Here is a 26904-nt window from a genome sequence, read left to right as displayed (position 1 = left end):
GTGGTACGTAAAATTAACGAAAACGTGCGCAGTATTAAAACTCGTATAAAACGTAATTTATTTTTTGTTCCAGATTCACGTCTCGAATTCCAGTTTGGAAATTCATATCGCGAGATATTAATATATTTTTTATCTAACGTCCTACAGAAGCAGTAAGACGCAGACTTTCATACATAAAATTCTGAGGATCAGTTTTCTTGCAACGGAAATCTATGTCAATATTGAATGTATTCAAAACACACTTGATCTTACACTGGCTTGCTATACAGGCTAACCAAAAAACATTTATGAAATAATATATAAATAAAAAAATACATAGTACTGCTTTAATGTGAAAAATTAAATTTTTGAACCTTTACAAAAAAAGCATTTCATAATATAGAGTCCAACATAAAAATCTACAAATCACAATAAATACACAATAAATCGATATTTTTGAGACACCTAAGAATTTAAAAACTCAGATAATCGTATCTTAACAGACTGTTTCGCATGATGTAATCCTTCTTAATAATCTAGAAAGGACCACAATGGTTTTGCTTAAAAAGGGCCACCCGGTGTTTTATAGGAATGGATATATACTATAGGCTGAATTGATCTGAGTAAGTGTCATCTCTTTTGCCTAGGCTTCATTAAAGAAACGTATCTTGACACAAAAAAGGCTCAAACCATGACGCAAAAAAGAGATTGATCAGAGGATCAAACCTGTTACATCTATTTTAGATTAATATGTATAATTTAAAACCACTGACGTCTGAATTTTATAATTATTAATTCTGCAAAAATACTATATATCGAAAAGTTTTTCATAAAATCTTTTAAGAGATAAATATATACATATGTTTATATGTTCGTTATTGTATCTGATCTTCACACGAAATTTATTCAAGCTAATAATAAACTTCCTAATCCGAGTTTGTTGAGTCCTTTGAGAGCTTTAACCTTTTGGAAGTTCTTTGTTTAAACAATTGCTCATTTAATTTAACCCTAAAACCATAAGTGTACAAGGAATAAAAGGTATTGACAATTGTAAACTAAAATACGAACCACGTATAATAAAAGTAATTATTATTAAATTGTGAAATAAAATAAAATTATTGCTATTAACTTAATCTTGTAACTAATTATTGATAAGATTATAGTATAAGTATATTTTTACATTATGTGCTATTTTTATATCACACATTAAATCAAAACCCACTATATATCTAAATTAATAAATGCTATAAATCTAGATTTTAAGAAACTGCAAAACTGTTATTGATAAAAGGCATTGATAATAAGTCAATGAAGAGAATTTGACATACAAATAATATATTAGTAGTATTACTTTTTAGCTATATGTTAATAAATAGGATAAAAAACGAGGTTTAATTTATAATTTGTATAATTTTCTAAAACATGTTTGTTTACGAGATGTAAAATGATTTTGTTTTATTTTCTTTCATATTCAATTGTTTTTTTTTAAGAAAAAATAATAACAAAACCGAATTATGTATTACCGAAATACAAGCAAGTGAGACGTTGGGTAAATATATCTGTACATATTATTGCAATTTTTTGTTGATATCAAAATACAGTTTTTCAGGTGTCAGTTTCGGGGAGTCCACGTTAATTATAAAGAGCCGAGTTGATGAAAATGTGTCGTTAAGGTGGCAGAGGAGAAGTAAAAGTACTCGAGTCATTGAAGAGCTGATATTGGTGTTTCTAGAAATATAAGTGTCTGTCGAAGGGGATAGAGTATATTACATTTTAACCGGTAAGAAAGCAATATGAAACTTACTACATATTTTTACGGACTTTATAGTCGAGAGGTTTATTTTTGTTAAGACAAATATAGTTAATATTTAATTTATTTTCGCAATTTGAGACATTGTAAGTGAGTCATAGATTACAAGAGTCTCCAAATTGGGTTCGCTCTGGATTTCACACGTCGAGCTGGCCCAGTGGAAGCGAAGAGAGAAGCGGTAGCTTCTGAAATCTTCACCGGTTTAAAGTTGAGTCGGCCTCTTTTCGATTTCAGAACAAGCTGGAAGGTTATTTAATATCTGATGCCTTGAACTTCAATATGGATGTTTAAATGTGGCAGAGAAAATTTTTAACAGGTTCTTAGACGAACTTTTCGAGGTGAAGTGATGAGTGGAAGTTCTCAGATGAAATATTTGAGGGAATGTGATTCTTGGTTACCCACTTTTCCGTATTTATATCCATGGTAGATTTTATTGTCAATTGTGAGACAATCAATTTAAGAAGGATGGCCGATAACCCGATGGGTATTAAAATACTTTCTAATTTGTGACTTAATCCATTTTCTATGGTGTTCCATTTAAACGAAGAAACTCATTTATTCTTGAATGATTAAAACGCTTTATCTTAAGTTGAACTCATTTTTTTGCAAGTTTAAACAGCATAAGTTAATCCCTACAATTGTGAATATATGAGTGGTTCAATTGATGAACACATGTTTTATCACGAAAGCTGTGACGAATGAAGCAAAAGCTTATTAAGACAAATTATTGTCAAACTTTGTTTCTCTATTAAAGTATAAGAATACTATTCTGTTATTAGTATAAAGCATAAAAATGTTTCCGTGTGGCCCTCTATAAGCGAAAGCATTGTGGATACACTATTGAGAAAAAAATTCGTTTCGATTATAGCTAGTTAAAGAGATTAATGTATATGTTTTTCAAAGGTATATGGGCATTCAATAAGTTTTGTTTGTAAAACACAAACTTTAATTAACTATTTCTAATGGGATGTAAAAATAAAAATATAATTTTTATCATAAAAAATATTTTTATACGATACATTTTTTATTAAAAATTATATTAAATAAAACCATATGTTGATTGATATAACCATTTTTTGGAATGCGTTTACTGGGTTTTTCCTTAATGTTTGACTCATTAAAATTTAGTGTTTAATATATAACGGACTTCACAATTTATTATATCAAAGATAAAATCTAATCTAATATTATAGCAGCGATCCAAAACTATTCATTATTAAAAAATATGTTTGATTAGATTATGAGCATTGAAATAATATGTCAAGTTTTTTTTGGACCAACTTGTACATTTCTCTTTGGTAGCGATATAGTTTTTCAGGCTTATCAACCGAACACCAAGGAAATAAATAACGGCAAAACTTTTTCGTCTCGACACAGTTTCTTTGATGTTGGCCGAGTCGTATTATCGAGACTGCTGAGGAAAGTCAGTCAGTTAGTGTGCGCCAACAAAACTAAATATCAGTTTTATTTTTCAAAGAAGTGTTAAGTGTTGTTACGCTTTTCGGATTTAGAACGTTAAGCAAAAAGTTTTTTTATTAACGCCACGAGCGACGGGGAAAGAGTGTTACGTTAAAAAAGTAAATTGAACATCTCGTTTATTATATAACTAAATAAAGAACGTTTCAGAATAAGTGATGTATTTGTTTAGAATTAGTAAGTCATATATAAATTTATCATGAGACAGTCCATATTATAACTTCACAAAGATTAAACGATCAAGCTTACAATTAGCGTGTTTAATTCATCTTAATTTAAGCTCGCAACAAATTAAAATGGATTACTATGCTCTGTAGGCAGATCGTCTTTGCTACAACTCAATTAACACACATTAGTAATTATATTTATTTATGTTCAAATGCAGAAAATATTATTAACAGCTATATTTAACTGAATGCAATAAAAGTTTGATTAAACAAAGTTTTTATTTATATTAGATTAAAAATATTTTTAACAAACGTAATTTAAATATAGTTATTTAAATCATGGAGTCGTATTTTTCCAATTTTAAGTTTTAAAAATAATGTACTTTTGAAATATCTAGCGATCATATAAAAAAAAAAAATTAACGTAAAATGGAAGCTCATAAATTGGTTTTGAAAAAGTTAAAAAATATTATTCACGCTATAAAAATGTATTTTTTAATTACGTATTTTTACGTATTTTAAAATAAGATTTTTGTATTTTATAATAAATAAATAAAACGTATTTATAATAAAATATAATATACAATAATAATTGTTTAAAATTTGCAAATACCACATTATAACGTCCTAAATATTATGAAAGTACAATTTAAAAGTAAGTTTTAAAGGTTCTTACTTACATTTGGTTTTTCATATACTATTAATATATCGTATAGTATTTATATATTTATTGTAAAAAAGAACATAATAAACAATTAAATTATTAATGTTAATAAATAGACACATCTTTCTTATTTAGTGAAATAGTTTATAATTTTTTTTTAAGTTAATATAATAAAAACATAAAAAAAATATAAAACTGAAATACATATAAAATGCATTAAATGAATTAAATAATTTTATGTTAAAATAAAATATTATTAAAATTTTATTAAAATGTTTATAAGTATTATATTACACTATTAAATTGCTATTTACGATATTATTGGAAATTATAATATTAATATTAATTATCTGATTTTATGTACACATGTAACATTTAGTTATTTATTACTAAATGTTAAAAAACTACCATTTATTTAATAAATTAAAAATGTTATTTCTTAATTTATAAGAAAATGGTTATTGTTAAGTATTTAACTTTAATTTTAGACATTTCTTCTTTTGATGTTAACCGTTATTAATTAACTACACAACCTTTAGGTTGTTTATATTATTATGATTTGTTTATGTATTTATATATTAGTCCAGAGTTTAGCGTCTGAATTTAAATTTATTTATTATAAAAAAAATATAAAACATGTATAAATTCAAGTGATAAAAATCCTTATTTATTAAATAACGTAGGAAAACATGTTAAATGTTGATTTAGTAGCAATTCTCTAAAATGTAAAATAATACTGTATATATTGTCAATTCTACAAATTAAATTGTCAATATACAATTAATGACCTATTTACCTTGATTCATATAACATAAATAAAAAACATACCTTCGAACAAAAATATATTTGTTTACAAATCGATCAGTTAATTTAGCTTGTCGATGCTTTAATAACAGTAACTTTAGTTGCAAATATCCGCATTTCTCATTTAGAATAGATAAAAATTGAATGAACGCAAACTATTTTATCTCGCGTAAGGTCAGACATACGAGTATGTTTAGGCGTGATAATTTTTACAATAAAAAGTACTAGCTTTTATTAGTTATATCGTTCATTTCAGACACAAACGGACGTGTGTTTGATTGTTCGCAATAACACAAAATGGCACCTTGCGAAACAAGCTTAAGCGATCTGCCCATTAAGATAGACGTAAACAGGAGGAATAGTGATTCTACGGCATCTTCTGAAGAATCAAACAGGAAGAAATCTAGCAGGACGAGGCAGAACATATCTACTTTTATTGGTATTTATTAATTATTATTATATTTTTAGTACAATAATATTTATAATTTATTATGTATTATAGTAACTCTAGCAGCATGCTGTTCTGGAACATTTTTATCTTGGACATCGTCAGCATTACCATTATTAATATCAGAAAATTCTAAAATTCAAGTAAGTATTTGTTTTTATATTTTTCAGGTATTGTAATTGTACAAGTGCTGATGAAATATTTATTTATATTTAGATAGATCAATACGAAGGATCATGGCTAACATCGTTGTTGAATTTAGGAGCATTTTTTGGAGCAGTTCCTGCAGTTTTGATGGCGGAAAAATTCGGTAGAAAGGACATTCTTTTGAGCTTAGCACTACCAATGATTGTTTCGTGGCTTCTTATGGCTTTTAGGTGAATATTGTATTTTATTTATTTTTAATAATGACGAACGAAGCAAGAATATGTTTATTACCAAATTGACATTATTTGTTAATAACTAATCTATTTTTATACGCAACAATATAAGGTTTTAATTTTATATGTAGAACATTCGAGTTTAATTTATAAAAAAAAGCTCCATAGATTGGATTTCCAGGATTTTTTCCTCTATAGCCCTAAATACATAATTTACAATATTGATTGGTTTTTTGTGTTTAAACTTTTTCTACTATGACATTTAAAGCTCTTTATATTTAAATAGTTATTTAATACTCCTAATTGTTAAATATGTATACTATACATTTTTCTACAAAATGTGTTGTGGTCAACAAATATAGAAAAATAATAATATTGTGCCTAAATTGTGGTACAGATTCCAGAGTGGACCTTGCGTTATATATTCGTTTATAGTATGAATCGATAGTCAAAAAGTATCCATTTAATATGATAGATATAAGATAAAAAATATTTTTATTAGATTGAATATATATTTATTTTTAGAAGAGGTTGAATTATTTTTCCTGAAAATAGATTAATCCAGCTCAATATACATTTATGCAATACTAATGCTTCATATACACGTTTATAATATTTAAAATTATGAATTATAAATAATGATATATATACATATTATATATGTACGTATATCATTATTAAATAGTCTGAATAAAAGCTGCTCTTTTTCATTTTGGTTAATTTAGCGTAACTTGATGCAAGATCAGTTATATTAGATGGAATTATAATAGTAGTTTATTTGGTATTAATTGTAATTATCATTTGATAATGTTGATGATTTAGGGTGGAATCAGACTCTTTGTTTTTGGTTCATACATATTTTATCAGACTCTTTGGCGTATGAAACGACGCAATGACAGCTTATAAATCAGTGCGCTTAGCAACGTGGCAATCTTATTAAATGTGATATTCAAAAGAATGCCACGACAATTTATTTTTTGCTTTTTTGACCAATGCAGATGATTCAGGGTGGAACTAGAATCTTTGTTTGTATCAAATACATATCTCATTAGTCGTTTGATCCACTGAAATGAAACGATTTTGTTTGAGTAAATCTGAGAGCAATGATTACAATTGGCGAATTGTGCTCGGTGCGAAATTTGAGGTTGACTGTTGGGGTCCAATGGTACATATATTTTGATATTTTCATCGGATCTATTGATCCTGCTTATTTTTTTAATCAAAGCCAAATAGAACTTTGATTCTTCTACAAACTCATTAGTATTATGAAATTTTTAAAATATCTTGTATAGCTAAATTTAGCGCTGTATAAATTATGTGCAATAGTTTTGGATCGTTTATGCTGTGCCTCCTACTCCTGGCGCCTCTAAGGTGACGGATGAGTTGGACCAAAATCTGACGATTGAAGTTGAAACGTTAATTGTTTGTTAAAGTCTAGTTTTAATATTGCCCCTTGTTGAAAGTTTAAACTGTAGTATAGCATAAGGTAAAAATAAATCAAGTGTCTCTTTAAAAGCTATGATTTTTTATATATTTTTTACATGGTTGTGTAAAGAGATAAGATCAAAACGACAGATCAGTAATATATGCATTGAAGATTTGCATTCGAATCCAATATGAACCCTAATGCATTTTTATCGTATATAGGGGATTAAACACGGTTTTCTTAGATTTTCCTAATCTCACAAAAAATATTTAAAAAAACAAGCAGTAGCATCTATTTTATATAAAAATAAAATATATGCTTCTTTAAATGCAGTCTAGTGTTTTACTAATTACTAAAAGATGTTAGTTGTGTTTATTTCGTTATAAAGCATTACGCTAACACATATAATGTTTTAGGCGTGAATGAAAAATCTTTGTCGTCGTCATTAGTACACTTATTATATATATTTTTTAAATATTTTTTAAATTTCTTTTTCACGAACTCCATTGTAACATGACAAATAATATATATATGCACTTTTAGCGATAAATAAATCTTAAGTGCATCCTATCCGCGGCTCATTATAAAAGCCGTTGTAGATCTATTATTTATTTTATTAATTTATTTATTTAATTCATAAAGACAGCAAATGTATTTGAAACATACGTATTAAAAATAATATAAAAAACTATAAAAGTAAAATTTATCTTTTAATGCACGAATTGAGCAAACTTGATACATTTTTATTTTTGCGGATTGTTCTTGGAATATTATTATAATATTCCCCTGGCAGTACCCGTTTTCTTTAACATATCTTTCCTTAAATTGTCTCTATTTATTGTATTTAATCAATGAACATCTTTATTTTTAATTAAACGGTTGTTAAATATAGATAAAAATATGCATTAAATTTTATAATTAAATGAGTGCTTTTATAATTAAATGATAATTTCCGACGAGCTATATAGTCATTACAAATCAATGTAATTATCAAACTTTTTTCCTTTTAAATTAATAATTAAATTGAGTAAAACAGAAATAAAGTATTTTAAGATAACGAATTTCTTAGAATAAACATTCTTTAATAGCGAACTTCGCAGTGATTACTGTATGGACAAGTGTGTTATAGTATAAAAGTCATAAATCATATTCGTTGTTATTGCTATGTAATGCTTTTAAAATTTACTATGGTTTTTCTTTCATAACACTTTTTGATTGAAGATCAAACTGTAATTTATTTATTATGTAACGTTAGTGATAATTTAGTTTTCCTTCTCGAGATAGAGCTTCAAAAATCGATTTCATGAATTGCTGTTTTGTATAGAAGGTCTATATTTATTTTATATTAAAGGTTAAGATATAACGAAATATATTTTCAGATAAATTATATTATCATATATTGCTGTTATTTATTTAGTATATATATACACAAGAGATGATTTTCACATTCTACGCATTTGGTTTATTCTACATAGATAAATATAAAATAAACATCGCTCTGTTAGTTTCTTTGAAATATTTTAAATAAAAATAAAATTATTGGTGCTCATTGAAATATTAATAATAATTTGGAAATAAAAAAATATTGATTCAAAAAGGCTTTAGAAAAAAATGAAAGACGTCGGACCAGATGTTTTTGGACCTACCGATATATTTCTTCTTGTCGGTAAGATTTCCCTCAAAAGCTCCTAGAGTAACTTCCAGATTAAACCACTGAATATAGGAAATTCCCCCTGCCGTTATCTTTCACAAGCACTACTCGTATCGCCCAAGATAAATTTACCGCCCACGCGTGTTTTTCTGACAACTATTCATTGAGCGAAAGAAATTTTTGGCACGAGTCGAGGAATTTCCACGGGAAATTGTCGCGTCGCAATACTCTAAATGGGTAGTAAAAAATGGTAAACGTTTTGCTTTCGTTTTGATATTTCTTTTGTGAATTTATTGAAATACACGTAAGGAAGGGTAAACATCGTCGGATAAACAGAGGATATTTATTGCGTCGCCTCTCAGTCGCGCCACATTTGTTCGAAAAATAATACCTGAAATTGTAAAAAGCACGACTGAAAATTTTATTCTTCGGTTTGCTTAATATTGCGAATTCTGAGAATGTGACTTGTGTATTTCCGTTGAGATAAGACAAATATATGTATAGCTTCTGTTGTATGTTTACAATAAAATTTTAAAATTTAGTCACAATACACAAATGCGATTATATATTATACATAATATAAATAAAATTAAATTGTATTTTAATAATTCTAAAGCATTATAATAATTAGTGATAATAAATTTTATAATAAGCCGCAAATCCCGAGTTATTTAACGCATCTTGAAAGTTTAATATTAAATTCATTGTGGTTTGACTGAAGCTGTTTGAGTACGCGTAGAATTAGTGAAGTTACTGTTGAGCAGAATTAACGAATAAATAAATAAATTGTTTTCTTAAGCAAAAGTATGTTTTAATATATTAAATTTAGGGTTTTTATTATTTTTTTTATTAATATTCTACCAGTATTGAATTTTACTCAAACCTTAAATTCGTTTATGAAATAAAATAATACCCATTTTGCTGTTCTAATTGCAATCTAAAACTGTATGTATGTAAGTCCTTTCGACATTTAGTATTCAATTACTACGGAACTCTAAATTTCAACCCATGTTAATTATATTAGTTGACTTCACCTGTGAACGGTCTAATTTTCGTTAAATGTTTCTCTGTTAAATCAATGTAATATGCAAATGAACTTGTTTAGCATAGGACAAATATACGCATCTTTCACTGTCGGTAAAGCTCGAATTAAAATAAAGTAATGGTAAGCTATATATATATATATATATATACATACACGGTGGCTCAAAAAGTTAAAATGTATTTATTAAATACTGCTTGAATGAATCGTTACTGCTATAGAAAAAATAAATTGCTTCAAAAATTATAATGCAAATACAACTGTATATTATAATATAATAATATAAGGCAATTCATAATTGTGTAAATCTGACAACAAATATATCTGCAATACAGAAAAATTGTGCTTAGTACCTGCTCAGCTAGGATTACTGGGTCAAACCGTTTTTTTTTTGTTTATCTATGATTTGGTCCTATTGATCACGGCACCCCGACATTAGCGCGCCGACATTAGCGCGCAAAATAAGTTTACTTTATATTTTTGACTACTTAATTAAAGAAATTTACATACCTAAGATAATTTTTCTGGGCTCGTATTTTTCAGGTCAGAATTTTAACATGGTTTTGGTCAGAATTTATATTGCATATATCAGAATTTATAATAAACGGTCTGAATACATCGGTCAGAATAAATTTTAAATGGTCAGAATAAATATTAGATTGTCATAATTGGTCAGAATTGAAATCAGTAAGATTTATGTTGACACATGGTCAGATTCAATTTTCTCAGTTGGCAATAGTGTTATCGTTAAAGTTTGGTATAACTGTTCAACGGCGTCTGTCGTTTACATCTTGACAATTCTGACGTGCCAACGCTGAATCAACAGCTCTTGCCAACACCAACTATTATACCTTCGTTACGACCACCACTACGGTGAATGATAATCAAAGTTCAGCATTCTAAAATAGAAAAAAAATCATTTTAAAACATGGTTTTTATTTATTATTAATTACAAATTTATATAGGAAAAGGGAGGCATCTCGCTACCGCTCGCGCCGACTTTCACTGTAAAACCAAGCAATTGGGCGACGGACAAATGGGCGATTCTGGTCAATTGGGCGATGGTTATTTTGAAATTAAAAAAAACTTTGCTTTATTGTAAATATTATTAAAATATACATTAAAACGAAAAAGTATATTAAATGAAAAACGATTTTATTCAAAATATTTACTCATAATATAATTATATGCAATACCACGTAAATATTCTATGATATTTTTTCTATTGTACCTCAAAACTTTTATAAAAATTCTTTGGTGTATTCTTTTTATAAAGATATCCATTCAAAACATATTTTTCCTTGTCTATTTGACTTAATATGCCTGAATTATCTATTTATGAAGAATATAAACTGTGGTAACTCAAATTAGTCGCTCTCAACAATGATCTACATGAAACAATTATCTATAAATAGCACATAAAATATAACCCACATGTGAATAAAAAGACACATACTTATTTTCTTGCTGTACTGAATTTTTTTACCAAAAACACAACGACACTGTGACAAAGTGTTTTAAAACCACGACAAAAATAATTTTCAAGGACGCAACGAAACTTTTTGCGAACGTTTTCAGTAAAAATTCAAAAGTATACTGAGCGCTAGTTATGGGTTATTATATTTTTATATAACTACCCTATCTAGTTTTAAATAGAGAACTGTAAAATATGCGATTTTTGTGAATTCCCAAAGTTTATTCTCACACTAATTTCCAAGGCGCAAAACATAAAAAAAATTCGCGTTAATGGCAAAATCCACGATAAACATTTATCAGCGCTAGTTCTAGGATATTATATTTATATATAACTACCCTATCCAGTTTAAAATAGATAACGGTAAAATATGCGATTTTTGGAAATTCCAAAAGATTGTTCTTGCAGTAATTTATAAGTCTCAAAACATAAAAAAATCGCGTAAAGGGCAAAATCCACGATACACACTTATCAGCGCCAGTTCTGTGTTATTATATTAATATATAGCTATTCTATCTAATTTAAAATAGATAACTGTAAAATATACGATTTTTGGAAATTCCAAAAGTTTGTTCTCACAGTAGTTTCCAAGGCTCAAAACATAAAAAAAAATTGCGTAAGGGCCCACTATAAAAATTTATCAGGTAGGTATTTATAATAAAATTACCGACTTAAGTCGTGTGTTTTAAGCGTTTTATGATATCGGGTAACTCTCCTAAATTCTTGAATAAAAAAAATTAAACTGTTTAAGTGATATTTTATGATTAAATATGCACAAATGATAAGTAAATATATACATACTATATCTTATGTAGGTATATTATATTTTGTTTAGACCGAATAATGTTTTCATATTTTAATTCTATTCTAAAAAATGTTACTTATATTTTCGTATCTACGTATTATATATGTTTATATATATTTTAATATATATTAAATTATGGTAAATATTTAATTAATTATAAGATCATGATTTGCATCACATTTATTTGTAATGCATTATTATTGTATCGCCCAAAAGACCGTCGCCCATTTTGAATCGCCCAATTGACCGTGTCCCTGTCGGGCGCGCTAATGTCGGCGCGCTAAAATCGGCGCACCATTGATCACGTTAGGCCGGTTTCACACGTGCCGGATGGATTTGCCCGGCACCCGGCCGGCATCGTGCCCGGCCGGCCTTAATGTATGTTCCATTGTTAACCCAAATCAAAAAATTTGATCACCATTTTAATTTGTTTTAAAATAGATTAAAGACTTTTAATATATAAATCATTATCTTGATTTTATTACTGTGAGATTGTTTGTTTGTATTGATTTGCAAACGTTGCTAGGCCTGGAAAGCATCTACATGTGCTCATGTGGAACGTCCGATGATGTCAATATGGTTTGCATATGCTAGAAATTGCATCGACTTCGTGTATATAATTCCCGTTGTTACACTAGTTATTTTAGAGTCTCGGATGACCTTTTCAAGAGCTTCATTGAAAAGAAAACATGCACTAGTTTTTCACCCAGCATTAAAAAATACTTTGTTTATTTTGTTCATCCTGTCTGTTAAGCTTTTGCTTAAGTAAATATTAGATTATCCAAACCGCATTTGGGACACAATACATAATAATTACTAGTCATGAAGACCCTATGCTTCCAACATCGACTAAGTTCGGCAAACACGTGACGGATAATTTCAAGCTCCGGATTATTCTGTACGTATGTATGTATACGCTAAAATGCAAACAATTATCGCTGTTTGCATTTTCTCATACAATAACAACGAGCGCGTAACGGCCTAGCGTTCGTGATGCGATTTACTAAATTAATTGCCTCGATTGTGTAAACTTTCCCGGTTTAATACCGTATTTATTTCGACGGTGATTGTGTTTCAACCGGGGGTTGAATAAGCGAAACAATTCTCAGTAATTGTGCACAGTTGCAAAATTACGCTGTCGCTGATAAAAATGTATATTAGTTCTTCACTAGTGCCATGTTTTTTTAAATGCGACTATTACAAACAAATTTTGCGGTAATGTATTTATAATCTTGAATGCACATATGTACATATTATTATTTATTAAAATTAATTTATATAAACACCAAGCTTAATGTTGCCATAAATACACGCAAAAAATGTATTATTATATTGCTAAAATAATAATTATAGTTCTTAAACATAACATTCTGATACATTTTTATTTGTTAATGTTTCAATATATATATAGAAATAAACACTATGAAAATCGATTTTTTTTATATCAATTAATAAAAAAAAGTTGGAATGGTGTCCTGGTAGCACAGATGCCTTGAGTTCGAGACACAACAGCACACTCCAGTTTTTAATTATAAAATATTAAAATTAAAAAACGTTAAAAATCGCTGTACTACAAATTTCGTTTTATACCGCGTAAATTGTAAAATATATTGTTTCACTTTTGTGCAACCCCAATACCATCTTAATATAATTCACAAATCTAGTGTCTTAGTTTAGCTTACCCTTGAGATATAAAAGGAAATTTTATGTCTTTGACAGTCCTCGTTTTACAGACAAGTTTTGACAATCTTTATAGTTCGAAGTTGGACTTTTACTGTCTAATACATATCTTATTCAAATCTAGAAAAATATTAAATTTTGCCATTCTATGATATATGAATCCAAGGATATTGAATTTAGTACATGTTTGAAAAAAAATCGGATTCAATCATAAGTGCTTTGAAACTGTTAATGTATACCATTAAATGCATTTTTACGCAAATATACTATATTAATTGTTTACGCTGACGAGAAAAATAAATTTAAACTTCCAAAGAACAGGAAGTCCTCTGCGACTACTTTTATTTAGGAAATAATTTAAAACTAATTTTTGTAGTAGTGAAGTTTTCATTTTTAGTCGCAAATTAAAATGTTTCTGTTGCATAAAAAAATTTCAGATGAAATTTTTAAATTCAGATTTTGCAGCACCCATTTCCCAAGTTTTTTTGATTTTCTGTTTTAAGTGATAACTAACTCATAATTTTATTTTGAACACTCCCCGAAATTTTTTGTGGCATTTTTAATTTCTCTGATTTATTGAAGATTTTAGTATTTAATTGAATCGTTTGTATGGTAACGATATTTTTTATAGTAATGGATTGACTTTACGTGACCTTATAATAATCTTAAATTCATTGAGTAAACACCTTTATTAACAAACGTTGTTGATATTTTTTAATTCATTATATGATGATAACCTAAGAGATATAATATGTATATAGTGTATCTATATTTTTTTATATTAATAATAAAGTAGTAGATTATTTTTTTAATTAGTCTAGATGTAAAATTAATAAAGTATATTTAAGCCGCTGGAATAAATAAAAACTGGTAAATAATAAATAATTAATTTATTCTCGCGCTAACGAAGCTGTGAAATAATTAAAGTAGCATTTTTTGGTTCGCAATTATCAGAGACATTTCTCAAAGGTAAACTCTTGTAAAGTCCCGAGAAGCAGGTGCTAATTAAAGTATTAGGAAATGGAAAAGGGAAAAACGGAAAATGGGAACGATCAAATTGCTTTATGTTTTGGTGTTCCAATTTCAGATGTTTTATTATTCTTTCCCTCAATATAAATTTTATTTGTGAAAGAAATATTTATTTTACAACAACCTATCTCATAACTTGCAATATTTGATTTACGTTTTAATTTTAAACCCTCGAAACTGTGATGGTTTATTTCGATTTCGATTCGAGTGCGGTTTTATAGACAAACTGGATTTGCGGTTAACAGTATTTTAGATTTATTTTTCCAATAACGTGTATGAATATAGAGCGAAAAATTCGTCAAAACATGTGATCAATTAACCTAAAAAACACAGGCATATAGTCAATTTTTTTAATATAATATATAGTAGTAACACATGTCTTGTTAACTTTTTTATTGCAGATGTGCAGTATTGTATTCTCTGAATTCTATATGTATGTTTATTTTATAATTAGGTTAATCGCACTTCACTGTACCTTGATACAATTTAACTTGTTACCTTGTGGTATTTCTGGAAAACTTGCCAATTAACTTCGCCAAAGATATTCAATAACATTTCTATTACATTTTCAGCACGTCGGTGTACTGCTTCTATGTGGGGCGTTTTGTGGGTGGTGTTGCCGTGGGCGCCATTTGTGTTGCAGTTCCTACTTACGTTGCGGAAACGACTATGCCTGAAGTGAGAAATTCACTGGGAAGCTTTTATCAGTTGCAGCTCGTTTCGGGGATTTTCTACGGTTTGATAGCTGGTAAGATACTATTTACGACTTACGGATATTTTATGCACATACTATATTAGAAATCAGAGACAACATATATTTAAGTAAAGTAAATCTAGTCCATTTACGTTAAATTAACGAGCGAACGGACACTGCTTTCAGCTATCGTCATTCATAGACTATGAACACATATTCTATTTTTACAATTTTCATGCAGCATCTGTGTATTTTTGTATGGTTAAAAAAAAATTAGTTTTGCCATCAATACATTTTTTATTTTAGACTGAATTACACTCATTCTCACAAATCTGAAACTCTGCTTTACAATGCTATCATTAAAACGATTCTCATAACTAATTCTATCGGATCATTTAATTAAAGTTCAGATGGTCTTCGCCCAGTGGCTTTTTCTATTAAGCCTTGCTCCCGTTCGATGTTACTATTCATGCCCGTAATCCGTGAAATACGGTAAAACTTTCTATCACGGCACTAAGATGGCACATACGAGCGTGAATAAAAAGGTCTAGCGTGCTGTAAAACTTCCACTTATCCCGGCCGGAATTGTGAAAGTTTGTTTTTAGAAACTTGCGATACGTGTCCAAAGTCAAAAGTTGAAAAATTTAACAAAGACACCGCCGACTTAGGCCGATAAGGCGATATCTATAAACTGTGCCGCAACGGTGACGTTTCTCTTTATAGTCTAATTTATTTATAAATGAACTTGATTTAAAGTTTTTTTTAAAAATAATTTATGTCGTTTACCATTGCAGTCACTGCAGTAACTAAATTACCATAATAGGTCTTGTGAACGGTTTTACTATAAGGCCCTATATTTTGTGAAACATAATATTCAATGTTTTCTTGATTTCAAATAAAATAATTATTTACACCGTTCTTATAAAAATTATATTTAATTAAAATGATTTCATATTGTTAATTATTATTAAATATTTTTTTAAGAGTCATAAAATGATGGCAAATGATGAATTATAAAGCGGAGTTGCAGTTACAATGTTTCGTATTAGTGTTGAGGCTTCATTAAAGCTTTGAACTACATATTTGAGTTCCTACATAGTTTTCAGTTGCTCACAGTACCACAGATAGTTATCTGTTCCTCATAATGCCAATTATTTTAGTGGCAAATACGTTGTGAACTCACAACTAAAATAGTAATTTTGGTGATAAGCCATTTCCTTCATCTGATGCTCTATTAAATGTCTCGTTGTTTTCTTTAGGTATAATATTATGCTATCTATATATTTAGTTCGTTAATTGTTGAATTGAAGTATTTTATTTGTGTATTTAAAAAATCGTTAAGTAATTAATTACTTCGGTCTTTGATGATCATATTGTATTAATAAGCCTTTAAATGGTAATTTTAAAGACTAACTTTAGGGCCTATACGCACTGTCGGCTAGCCGCCAGCGACTAGCGGCCGCCGGCCCAAAAACGCAGGTAGCTAGGCTAGGCGGCTAAGCCGAGCGACTCGAGGTCGGGTAGTACATTCGCGAAGAAATTGCAATATTAATTTTAAAGAGAAAAAAATATTATTTTATTTTCAATATAATATTGAATTTCCCTGTATGAAACGCTTTTTGTTTCCCAAATGCAATTATAAATGTATCTGTATTATGTTAATAAAATTAATTTAAATTGAGAAGCAAGAAATAATATAAAATAATTATACATATTATTTCACAATATTTTTTTTTCGTTATCAATATTCATATAAAATTATTGTAAACGATTCGGGATTCAATTTTTACGATGAGCGTTTCTGTGTCGAAGCCATTTTTTGTGAATGATGTATAAGTCGTCTCGAAAGTCGCTCCTCCCATACGCACTGTCGGCTAGCTGCCGGCGACTGTACTTTATATGGTTTTAAATGAGTGCATACGCACGCAGGTGCCGAGTCGCCGGAGCGTCAGGCGCGATCCTGTGCAGGGGTGATGCACAGGCGACTTGCCTGTCGCGGCAACCTATAAAAGCATGGGTTTAGATGAGTGCATTCGCACGAGGAACGACTTTCGAGGCGACTTATACGTCATTCACACAAAATGGCTTCGACACAGAAAAGCTCATCGTAGAAATTGAATCCCAAATCATTTACAATAATTTTATATGAATATTGATAACGAAAAAAAAATATTGTGAAATAATCTGTATAATTATATTATATTATTTCTTGCTTCTCGATTTATTTAATGAATTTAGCATCTAAAAAATTGTGTGAGATATATACATTTATATTTCATACGGGGAAATTGAATATTATATTGAAATTAAAATAATATTTTTTTCTCTTTAAAATTAATATTGCAATTTCTACGCGAATGTACTACCCGACCTCGAGTCGCTCGGCTTAGCCGCCTAGTCTAGTTACCTACGTTTTTGAGCCGGCGGCCGCTAGTCGCCGGCGGCTAGCCGACAGTGCGTATGGGCCCTTACTTTTATATATTCTGAATTTATATTATAATTTAAATAAAAAATATGTGTTCTTACTCCACATTTTTTTTAATATTGTGCTTTTGCACAGGTTATACCTACTAATATACGGCACTTATTGCAGTACTTTTGATAAAAAAATATAAATAAAACATGTGATTTTTATTATTATTGCAATAAAGCGAATTTATTTATCTATGATAGTTTGTATTGTCTTTTTGATGGAAAGCTGTACTAATATTATATAATTAAATAGAGGTTTTTGCTTATATCAATTATTGATTTCTCTATATTATCTAAAAATATTCCAAATAACATAAAATGTAAAATGTGTCTTTAAGTGTAAAAAGGGAAAAAAATATTTTTAAATTTGTATAATTTTTTTAGTTTTCATGCCGAATAGTATAATTTTATTTAGCATCAGTTAAGTTTTTTTTCACTTTTGCAATTATTTTAGTAATTCAGGTGTCAGTGTCGGGCGGCGGTGTCTAATGCATGCTTGATTAAAAAGTTTGTAGCAAGCGGTTAAGCCCGATATAGAGTAGTAGTTAAAAAGCTGATGTTGGTAACTCTTAAAATATATGAGAGTGGGACAAAGTAAGCCTTTTTCCTCTCTTAAGTGTTACCCAAGTGGCTCTCTGTAATTGAAACCATTATGGTAATTAAAACAACAACAAACAACAATCACAAAAAATCCCGAAGAAGAATATTTATTTGTTGAGCAAAACATTTTGTGATGTGTATTTATAATGTGGAGGTCAGAGATAATTAAATAGGAAAATATACCCCTTTTTATATGTTTTCTCACTTGGATGAATGGGAAAAAGGCTTTTCGAACCAATTGGGGCTTATTGTCAAACCCTGGTTCACACATACCTCCCACCTTATGAAGCACAATATTAACCGTGCGCTTCATAAGATTCCCATGTCGTCTGGACGAAGTACCGTTACACGAAATAGCATGCTTTATCTCTTTCTTCGTTGCGTGCGACACCCCTCCCACTTTTATTTCTAGGGGATCGGCGTCAGTTCTGGATTGTTAAATAAATAAATTTAATTAACCTATAATACTGCTAACTTCATTCCATAATTTTACTACTTATGTATCTGTTTTTTTTAATTTCGCACAGAATTTCAACGATCTTTTGTATAAATATAATTAGTATAGTCATTATTAAATGTGTTCCTACTATTGTTTCTACTATTATAAGAAAAGGGCATTATTATATAATAAAAATAAAATGGTGAATATTTATTTAGAAGCGCAGGGTAACTCCCCCACGGTGTATGGCTGAGAGGCAAATAGTAGTGGATTCTAATTAGAATGTAACGGTACACCGTCGAGCTCGATAGGGAATCTTATGATGCTAACCGGGCCACTCTCTTTAAACGAAACCATTGTGGTTTATTATCAAAAAATAATTGATATTAATAAAATTAAAAATTTATATTTGGCATTTTATATAATTAAATCGCTGCGATACTGTCTTAGCTTTGGTTTTTAACTTTATCGATGAAAAAAGTCTAGCTCTTTGATATAAAGTATATAAATTAAAAGTACAAAATCTAGTGCATACTTTAAATTTTAAATTTGTTATAAAGTGCAGTCAAAGAGTAATTACAGTTAATTTTTTTGTCGAATTTTGTAATTCCATATGTTCTAAATAAATTTAATAAATACCTTAAGCTTTATTGTTAGCAGAAATTGTTCATAGTTATTCTACATAGATACAAGCACTGTACCAATTTATCAATAATACGTATTTAGACTGTGTGCAATCATTTGACGTTCATCCAAAATATGATAAAATATTTCGGTATAAATGATAAAGTTAGTAATTTATTCTTAATCCATCAGCTGAGTAATCTTGTTGTTAAGGTTGTTTTGTACTTATTTTTGGTCAAAAATTTGCTGTTTATTTTATTGTAGATATAAAGATGACACATTTCTTTGTAAATTGTATTTTTAAATTAATTTTAGGAATAAAGTCTTGTAACCTAATCTATGAACTAACATTAAATAATAATTCTGTTTTCTTATCTTTTCAGGTTTAGTGGAAAATGTAATTATATTATCGTTGGTGTGTGCGATAGTGCCAGTGCTCTATTTCGTTTGTTTTCTTTTGATGCCGGACTCGCCTGTTTATTTGATGACCCAAGGGAAGATAACAGAGGCGAGGAACTCTTTACGCTACATTAGAGGCAAAGAATGCGACGTCGAGGATGAGCTCTCCAGAATCCGAGGTTACATCGAAGATTGCATCTCGGACGAGGGACAACTCAAGGACTTGATAACGAGCAAGTCTAACTTTAAAGCGATGATAATAGCCATTTATCTCATGATATTCCAGCAGATGAGTGGAATCACGCCGATAATATTTTATATGCAAAATATATTGCTGGCTTTCGAAGTCGAAATATCTTCGTCACTATCCTCAATTATTGTTGGCGCTATAGTCGTTGTAATAGTTGCCACATCTTGCCCAATACTCTATAATACTAAAAGAAGACCCATGCTAATATTCACGTCGGCTATAATGGCACTTAGTATAACGTCTATGGGCATTTTCTATCACCTCGGATATGCTAGTAAAGTCAAATACGATTGGGTTCCTATCCTGTGTCTTTCTATTTACCTTAGCATGTATTTTATCGGATTTGGATCTGTTTCGTGGGTTGTTTTGAATGAAATATTTCCTACAAACGTTAGAAGGCAAGCTATGGCTATATGTTTAGGGTTGAATTGGTCAGTAGCTTTCTTTGTCGCTAAATATTATCAAAGTATGATTATGAGTGTGGGAGTCGGGTGGGTGTTGTGTAATTTTGGATGCTCCTGTGCCATTGCCACTATGATAGGATATTTCCTGCTTCCTGAAACCAAAGGGAAGACCATGGAGGAAATACACAAGGAGCTAGACGGCGACACTGCTTTGAGAATTAAATACGTGATAGAAATAGATAACATTTCATCATCGTCATAAATACATATAAATATAACCATAAAAATCATTTGTAAATAATCATTATTTATATAAAAATTATGTGAATTTTGTGATAAATAAAAACATAACATTCCATTAACTGTGATTATTAAACGGTTGTTCATTAATTAGTTTTAAAATAATTTAGGTTATAGTTTTAAATATGCTTTAATTATTTTTAATAAATATTTAAATACATAATGTGTTTTATTTAATTGCATTTTATCTAAAATAAATGTCAATTTAATTTTATCCAATATATATATGTATGTGAATATTAAAAGAACATATGTATATAATATTCTTATACTGATAATAATAAAATTGATTATAAATTCAATAGGGTTAAGTTGCGAATTGTGAATCAAAGAATTATGGTTTTTTCCTTCAAATTTATTTGTTTCTCAAGTACTGACATATTTGCATAAATTCATAATTTGGATATTTGTCTGAATTTTATTTATACTTACAATTCATGTTAAAATTTCATCTTTAGAATCTTTAGATCCCAAGTTGGATCAGAAAGGAAATATTTTTTCGATGACAACTGACGCGACTTTAAATAAGGGATGTTTTAAAATAATTATGTTCGTATTATTGTGTAATAATATAGCAACACCGTATTTTATTAGCTTTATTAAAACTTTTTGTAACGAATACCGAAATAATGAAATTCTCAGTATAACGAATCTTCGATTTGTCCCCGAAAAACTTTCATACAAAATGTTTTCATTGTAACGATGACTGATCTCTTTATAACGAAATATTATGATCAACAAATTACAACTTAACATTTGAGTTCGTCCTTGACTTGGCGTGTGTGTGCTGGATGTGTTAACAAGCGACATTCAAGATATTCTATCGACTCACAATTTTTTTTTAGAAATAATTTTTTTAACAAATTTATTGTGTTCATACAGTATCTTTAAAAATGGACAAAAAACAATCTGTCAGTCTTGTAGGAGACTATTTTGACGGTGTAGTAATATGGTAATTAAAAATAAAATAAAAATATATAATCTTCCTTACATTAAATTTTCACCAGTCATACTCAACCTTTTTTTTCTCTGGGCCAAATACAGATGTTTGTTGTGTTACGCAAACCTCACAACAAACAAAAAAATAAATAAATATAAATACACAAATATTCAAATGTATTCAAAATTATTAATTAAATTATTTATTTAAAAATAAATGTTCTTATGTTGAAACAAAATTTTAACTATTGTATTTTAGTCAAATCAGGCTCTTGATTGGTATTGGCTATTTTTATTACATCATCAAGGTGAGAACCAGTAAGACGATTTCTTTTATGATGCGTTCAAAAATGTATTTTTCAATATCTTAAATGCGCCTAACGCAGGTAGAATCAAAGAGTTAATGGTTTCATATGTTTACCTAATATGTAGTTAATTTAATATGATGCTTTTTCACCGTTACATTTTATGATATCGCCACTAATTATATGTTGTTGTAGTTGCAATGACTTTCCAGATGTTCCATATGGACCTTAATGTTTTTCAATTTCTATCGTATCTGGGAAATCGAAATTAGTGACTATTATATAACTCTAATTATGATCGATTGTCACAGATTAGTTTTATCAAATATTTTCTAATCTTACTGATGAATATCGTAATGATTTAATAAAATCGAGCAGTGCCGTACATGTACTGAAAATTCGTTAGTAAAGAACTACTTCAGGTCATAGATAATATCCTCTAATATATTTACCAACAAAAAAGATCTTGTGAGTTATTTTAAAAAAAAATATTTTAATGAAAATTTAATATTAAATTAAATAATAAGTTGTATTCAAGTATTTTATTTTTAGATAGCCTTATATTAATACTTTTAAAGCACCGTTCTAATCAGCTATGGACCATAGCACCCTTTTTAAAATCCAGTATGAAACTAAATATAAATTAGTGTTGAAATTCATAACGCGAAACCATGCCGTAATTTATTATACATCACCAAACCGACATTATTATGATTGATCGTCATTCTGAATGATGTTTGCTTCGCTTTTGGGTGTTATATATTTTATTATATTATATATCTGTATTTAAATATGCGTAGAAACCAAAGATTGATTATGTTACGTCCGTTCGCTCTTTTTTAGACGTCTGCTAATTACAATTTTCCCTGCTTTCTTACTAATCAACGGCGCAAATCTTTAAAGACACGCTTTTCTCCGGGTTATATAATAAAAATCGGGAAAACCTTTCGTGTTTTCCCGGTCGTGACTTATCGCTGAATCGTATCGTGAAAAGGATTTTTATTGGGCGAAGATTTTTTCTTTACGTTTTTTTTTGTTTAGATTTAATCGATGTATAATACATATACGTATTATTATAAATATTTTTTTTTGGTTGTGTGACTATCAGTTCGTGAGACGAAATGTGTTAGATATATATTTTTCTTTCATAAGTTATCATTTATAAAATAATACAATTTAGGTATCAGTATCGGGCGGCAGAGTCGAATGCAGAAGTCCAGTGTGATCCGATATAAATAGAGCTATAAGCAAGTTTTAAAAAGAACCGAATACCCTATTATTTATTATTTTAATTACCTAATTATTTTAATTTAAATATAATATTTTATTTCTCCATATGAAATAAATATCTCACAATTTTAAGATGCAAAATTCTTCTATTTCGTTAAACCAATTTAGAGAAGAGTGTAGTGAGAGCGGTATAACGAAAAGATACAGGAAATCCATATTTAATAGTCCGAAAGTATTTCATAATATAGGTTTTATGACACATTTCGTTTTGGTATCCTCAAACAATTGCCGTTTAACAAAAAAAAATTAAATGCAAGTATTTGCAAAAAATACACACGGCATACTCGGGGGAAGGTAGTACATAAAAAACGGCATTTAAGTTTATTGTTATTATTTATTGTCAGTGGATCGCTCGTTATCCATCGGTTTATGACTAGCTCTCTAGCAAAAGATGTGATCAGATTTTTTTTGGCAAAAGTCTCAGATGTTGAGACTTTTGCCATTTTAACCATGTTTAACATATCCGAATTTATATAGAATAACTCTGTTTTCTGGTAGGAACGTGTCATTGCTACAGGTTGTGTGGTACATAATATTTTGTTGGCAATACTTTAATTTATTTTCGTTTAATAAAAAGTGATTTAAGTCGGTGATTATTACCCAAAGGACATGAATACCATATGTACCATAGAGTTTTTAGAGTATTTTAAAATGGGGTCGTTAAAAAGATTGAGATACTAATAACATTTGGCTATTTGGATTTATTTAATTAAGTAAATGCAATTACAATCGTACAGAATTCAACAATAATTATTTAAAAGCTTCTTTTATAGATCTGAATTTATTTATATTATATTTTATTACAAGTACTATATATATTAAGCAATTATACAATACCTTTTTGGTAGCATATTACTAATAGCCCAAATTAAATTTAGAATTCGATCTCGCTAATTAAAATTGAAAATTGAAACTAGAACTCTCGAAACAAAACCAAAACATTTATTCACTACACTGTAACGTATGTATGTATATAGATAATAAACTAACATCTTTATAACAAAGGTGCCATTGCAAAAACTCTCATTAAAATAAATGATGTAGTGCTAGCTCTATTTTTCAATACTTTATTGCATTTATTCAATAATATTTTTAGTTTTGTTTTACTGAATGTAGGGTTGCGTTATTAATTTATACATAATTAAACTTATTATAATATGAACGAATCTATATAAATCATCACACATGAATTTAATTTATAATTCTTATAAAATTACTAAGAATATTTTTTGTAACAATATTTAAGTGGTTATTTAATCTTGATTCTCAAAGATCTCTCAATGCGACCCTCATCTTTGTTTCTTTTGTATACTTCTCCCGGTTGCCGTTCGCACTTTGTACCACGAGGAAGCAAAAAAATCTTATTAAAAAGAAAAGGAAATCTTCAATACGACGGATGTGAGTATACGAGAGAATTTTAATGAAAAATGCATTCGCCAAACGTTTTACAAACAATACCATTTTCTCACAGCTATTCTTTTGTGTCCTATTAAAACAAACTGTAGTAAAATTTATCTACTATAGATTAATATTAGATTTTGTATTTTTATGTAATATATATAGCGCAATAAAGTTATTTATATCCTGGTCACTGGAGCAAATAATAGTCCTTCCTGTTAATGACAGGCCACCATTGGGTTTCACTCCGCAACATACTGTAAAGCTCTCGCCATTAGTGTAATTTGCCACATTCTTATTGACAGCAAGCTTTGACGTGATACATGCCATAAGCCCTGTGTTATATGAGTAGTAGTAATAGTTTTCTTTAAAATTAATTTTTATTTTGAAAAATTAGGTGCATATAGTAACATTTTACGTGTAGTGTCTACTAAGTTTTAGTATCAGAAACATTATTCTGTTTATGGCAATAACATTGTAAAACAGGTAAAATGTGTAATGAATGTTCATAATTTAAAATAAAGTGAAAGGATATTTGTAGCCATTGTTCAACTTATTGATACAATTATATAAGATACGCTTATTTCGTTTCTTTTGTGCAGAAAATAATTGCCTATTAATAATTATAATAATATTAACGCTATAAACAAGATGAATAGTGTCCATAATTCAAAAAAGGTAGAAATACAGACTGATTAAAAAGAAAATCAAAAAGTATTCGTTGTCACTAATAAACATATTAAAAATTTCAAGAAAAAATCCATTTGCTAAACGTTTAACGATTGGAGATCTTCATGAACAATGGCAAAAACTGTTAAATCAGAAAAAAGAGCACGTGTGATATTTTTTAATGTTTATTTTTAAGCGCATGTAATAAATTCGTTTAAAAATAAATTAAGGGATGTTTCAAAGATCTTATAAATTAATTTAAAATATATACTTTACACTTAATTTAGTTTAAGGTTTACAATCATTAGCATAGCAGTATTGTTCTATGGATCTTGCGTCATAGAATCGCATAGATGTATCAAAAATATTTTTCTTTCATAATATTTGAAATGGTCAATTAAACGACCTCCAAGTTATAGTGCAGCTAGTTCAAACCCCCAAAACTAATTGGAGCGAAATATTATGTAACTGGAATTTGCACAAAATTATGTAAACAGGTCTAAAGGACCGCGTTAAATAGATATATATTTTTTTACCTCTTACGGTATAAAAGATGACTATTAACATAAAAGAGTCGTTTTATTACTTGTCTGACAAATATATCTTAAGTTTTAAAATATTATAGACAGCAGGTATCTTTTGTTATCGTAGCAGCATTTTTTATGTATTTTCGATTGGTGTTTTGCTTATAATTTTTTTAGTATGTGCTTTTTTATGTTGCAGCTGAGCTTCGAAAATATAAATTAAAAGTACTAATTTTAGAAGGTCTATTATTTTATGTAGTATTTATTATTACTAATCTGAAAATTAAATTTTCGTTATGCAAATTATTAAACTGACTTGTAAATAATATAATTATCCGTACTAATTTTTACCGGCGTGTTGTAAATTTTAACAAAAAAATAATAATTTTAATAATTACATGTGAATCAGACGTTTTGGTTCAACGTCCTCTTCTTAAATTAATAGTTTAAGTTATTACAATTTTTTTATTAAGGCAGAATTTTTGATCAAGTATTAAAGAATTATTATAATATTAGCATCATCCATAAAATAATTAACTTTTCTGGTCTTCATATCAAAGTGTTTATTTTTGTTAAAAAAGTATGGTATTAAATAATTAATATATTGCGTAAAAAAATAAAAATTGTTGCTCGTAGGTGCGTCCATAGGCTGCAGACGTCTCTGAAGCGGTTTGAATTATGGATTCCGGAATCAAGATGGATCTGTGAGTGCAAAGAGAGAAGCGGCGGATTATGCGATCTTCTCTGGTTTGAATGTAAATC

The 26904-nt window shown here is 28.6% G+C and overlaps 1 protein-coding gene across 1 annotated transcript; it reads left to right on the top strand.

The window, feature by feature from the left end:
• Nucleotides 1-3159: 3159 nt before the first annotated feature.
• Nucleotides 3160-21177, top strand: LOC148228118 (facilitated trehalose transporter Tret1-like). Its single transcript, XM_088200000.1, has 6 exons — nt 3160-3366; nt 5157-5339; nt 5403-5491; nt 5565-5725; nt 15408-15583; nt 20048-21177. The coding sequence occupies exons 2-6, from the start codon at nt 5198-5200 to the stop codon at nt 20977-20979; spliced, it is 1500 nt and encodes a 499-aa protein (XP_088056126.1). The 5' UTR covers nt 3160-3366; nt 5157-5197; the 3' UTR covers nt 20980-21177.
• Nucleotides 21178-26904: the final 5727 nt, after the last annotated feature.

This window comes from Plectrocnemia conspersa, unplaced genomic scaffold, assembly GCF_051122295.1.
Source record: "Plectrocnemia conspersa isolate PC_06_02 unplaced genomic scaffold, ASM5112229v1 ptg000012l, whole genome shotgun sequence".
NCBI classification, from domain to species: domain Eukaryota; kingdom Metazoa; phylum Arthropoda; class Insecta; order Trichoptera; family Polycentropodidae; genus Plectrocnemia; species Plectrocnemia conspersa.
Note: the sequence above shows the minus strand (reverse complement) of the source record. Positions and strands in the feature narration are given on the sequence as shown.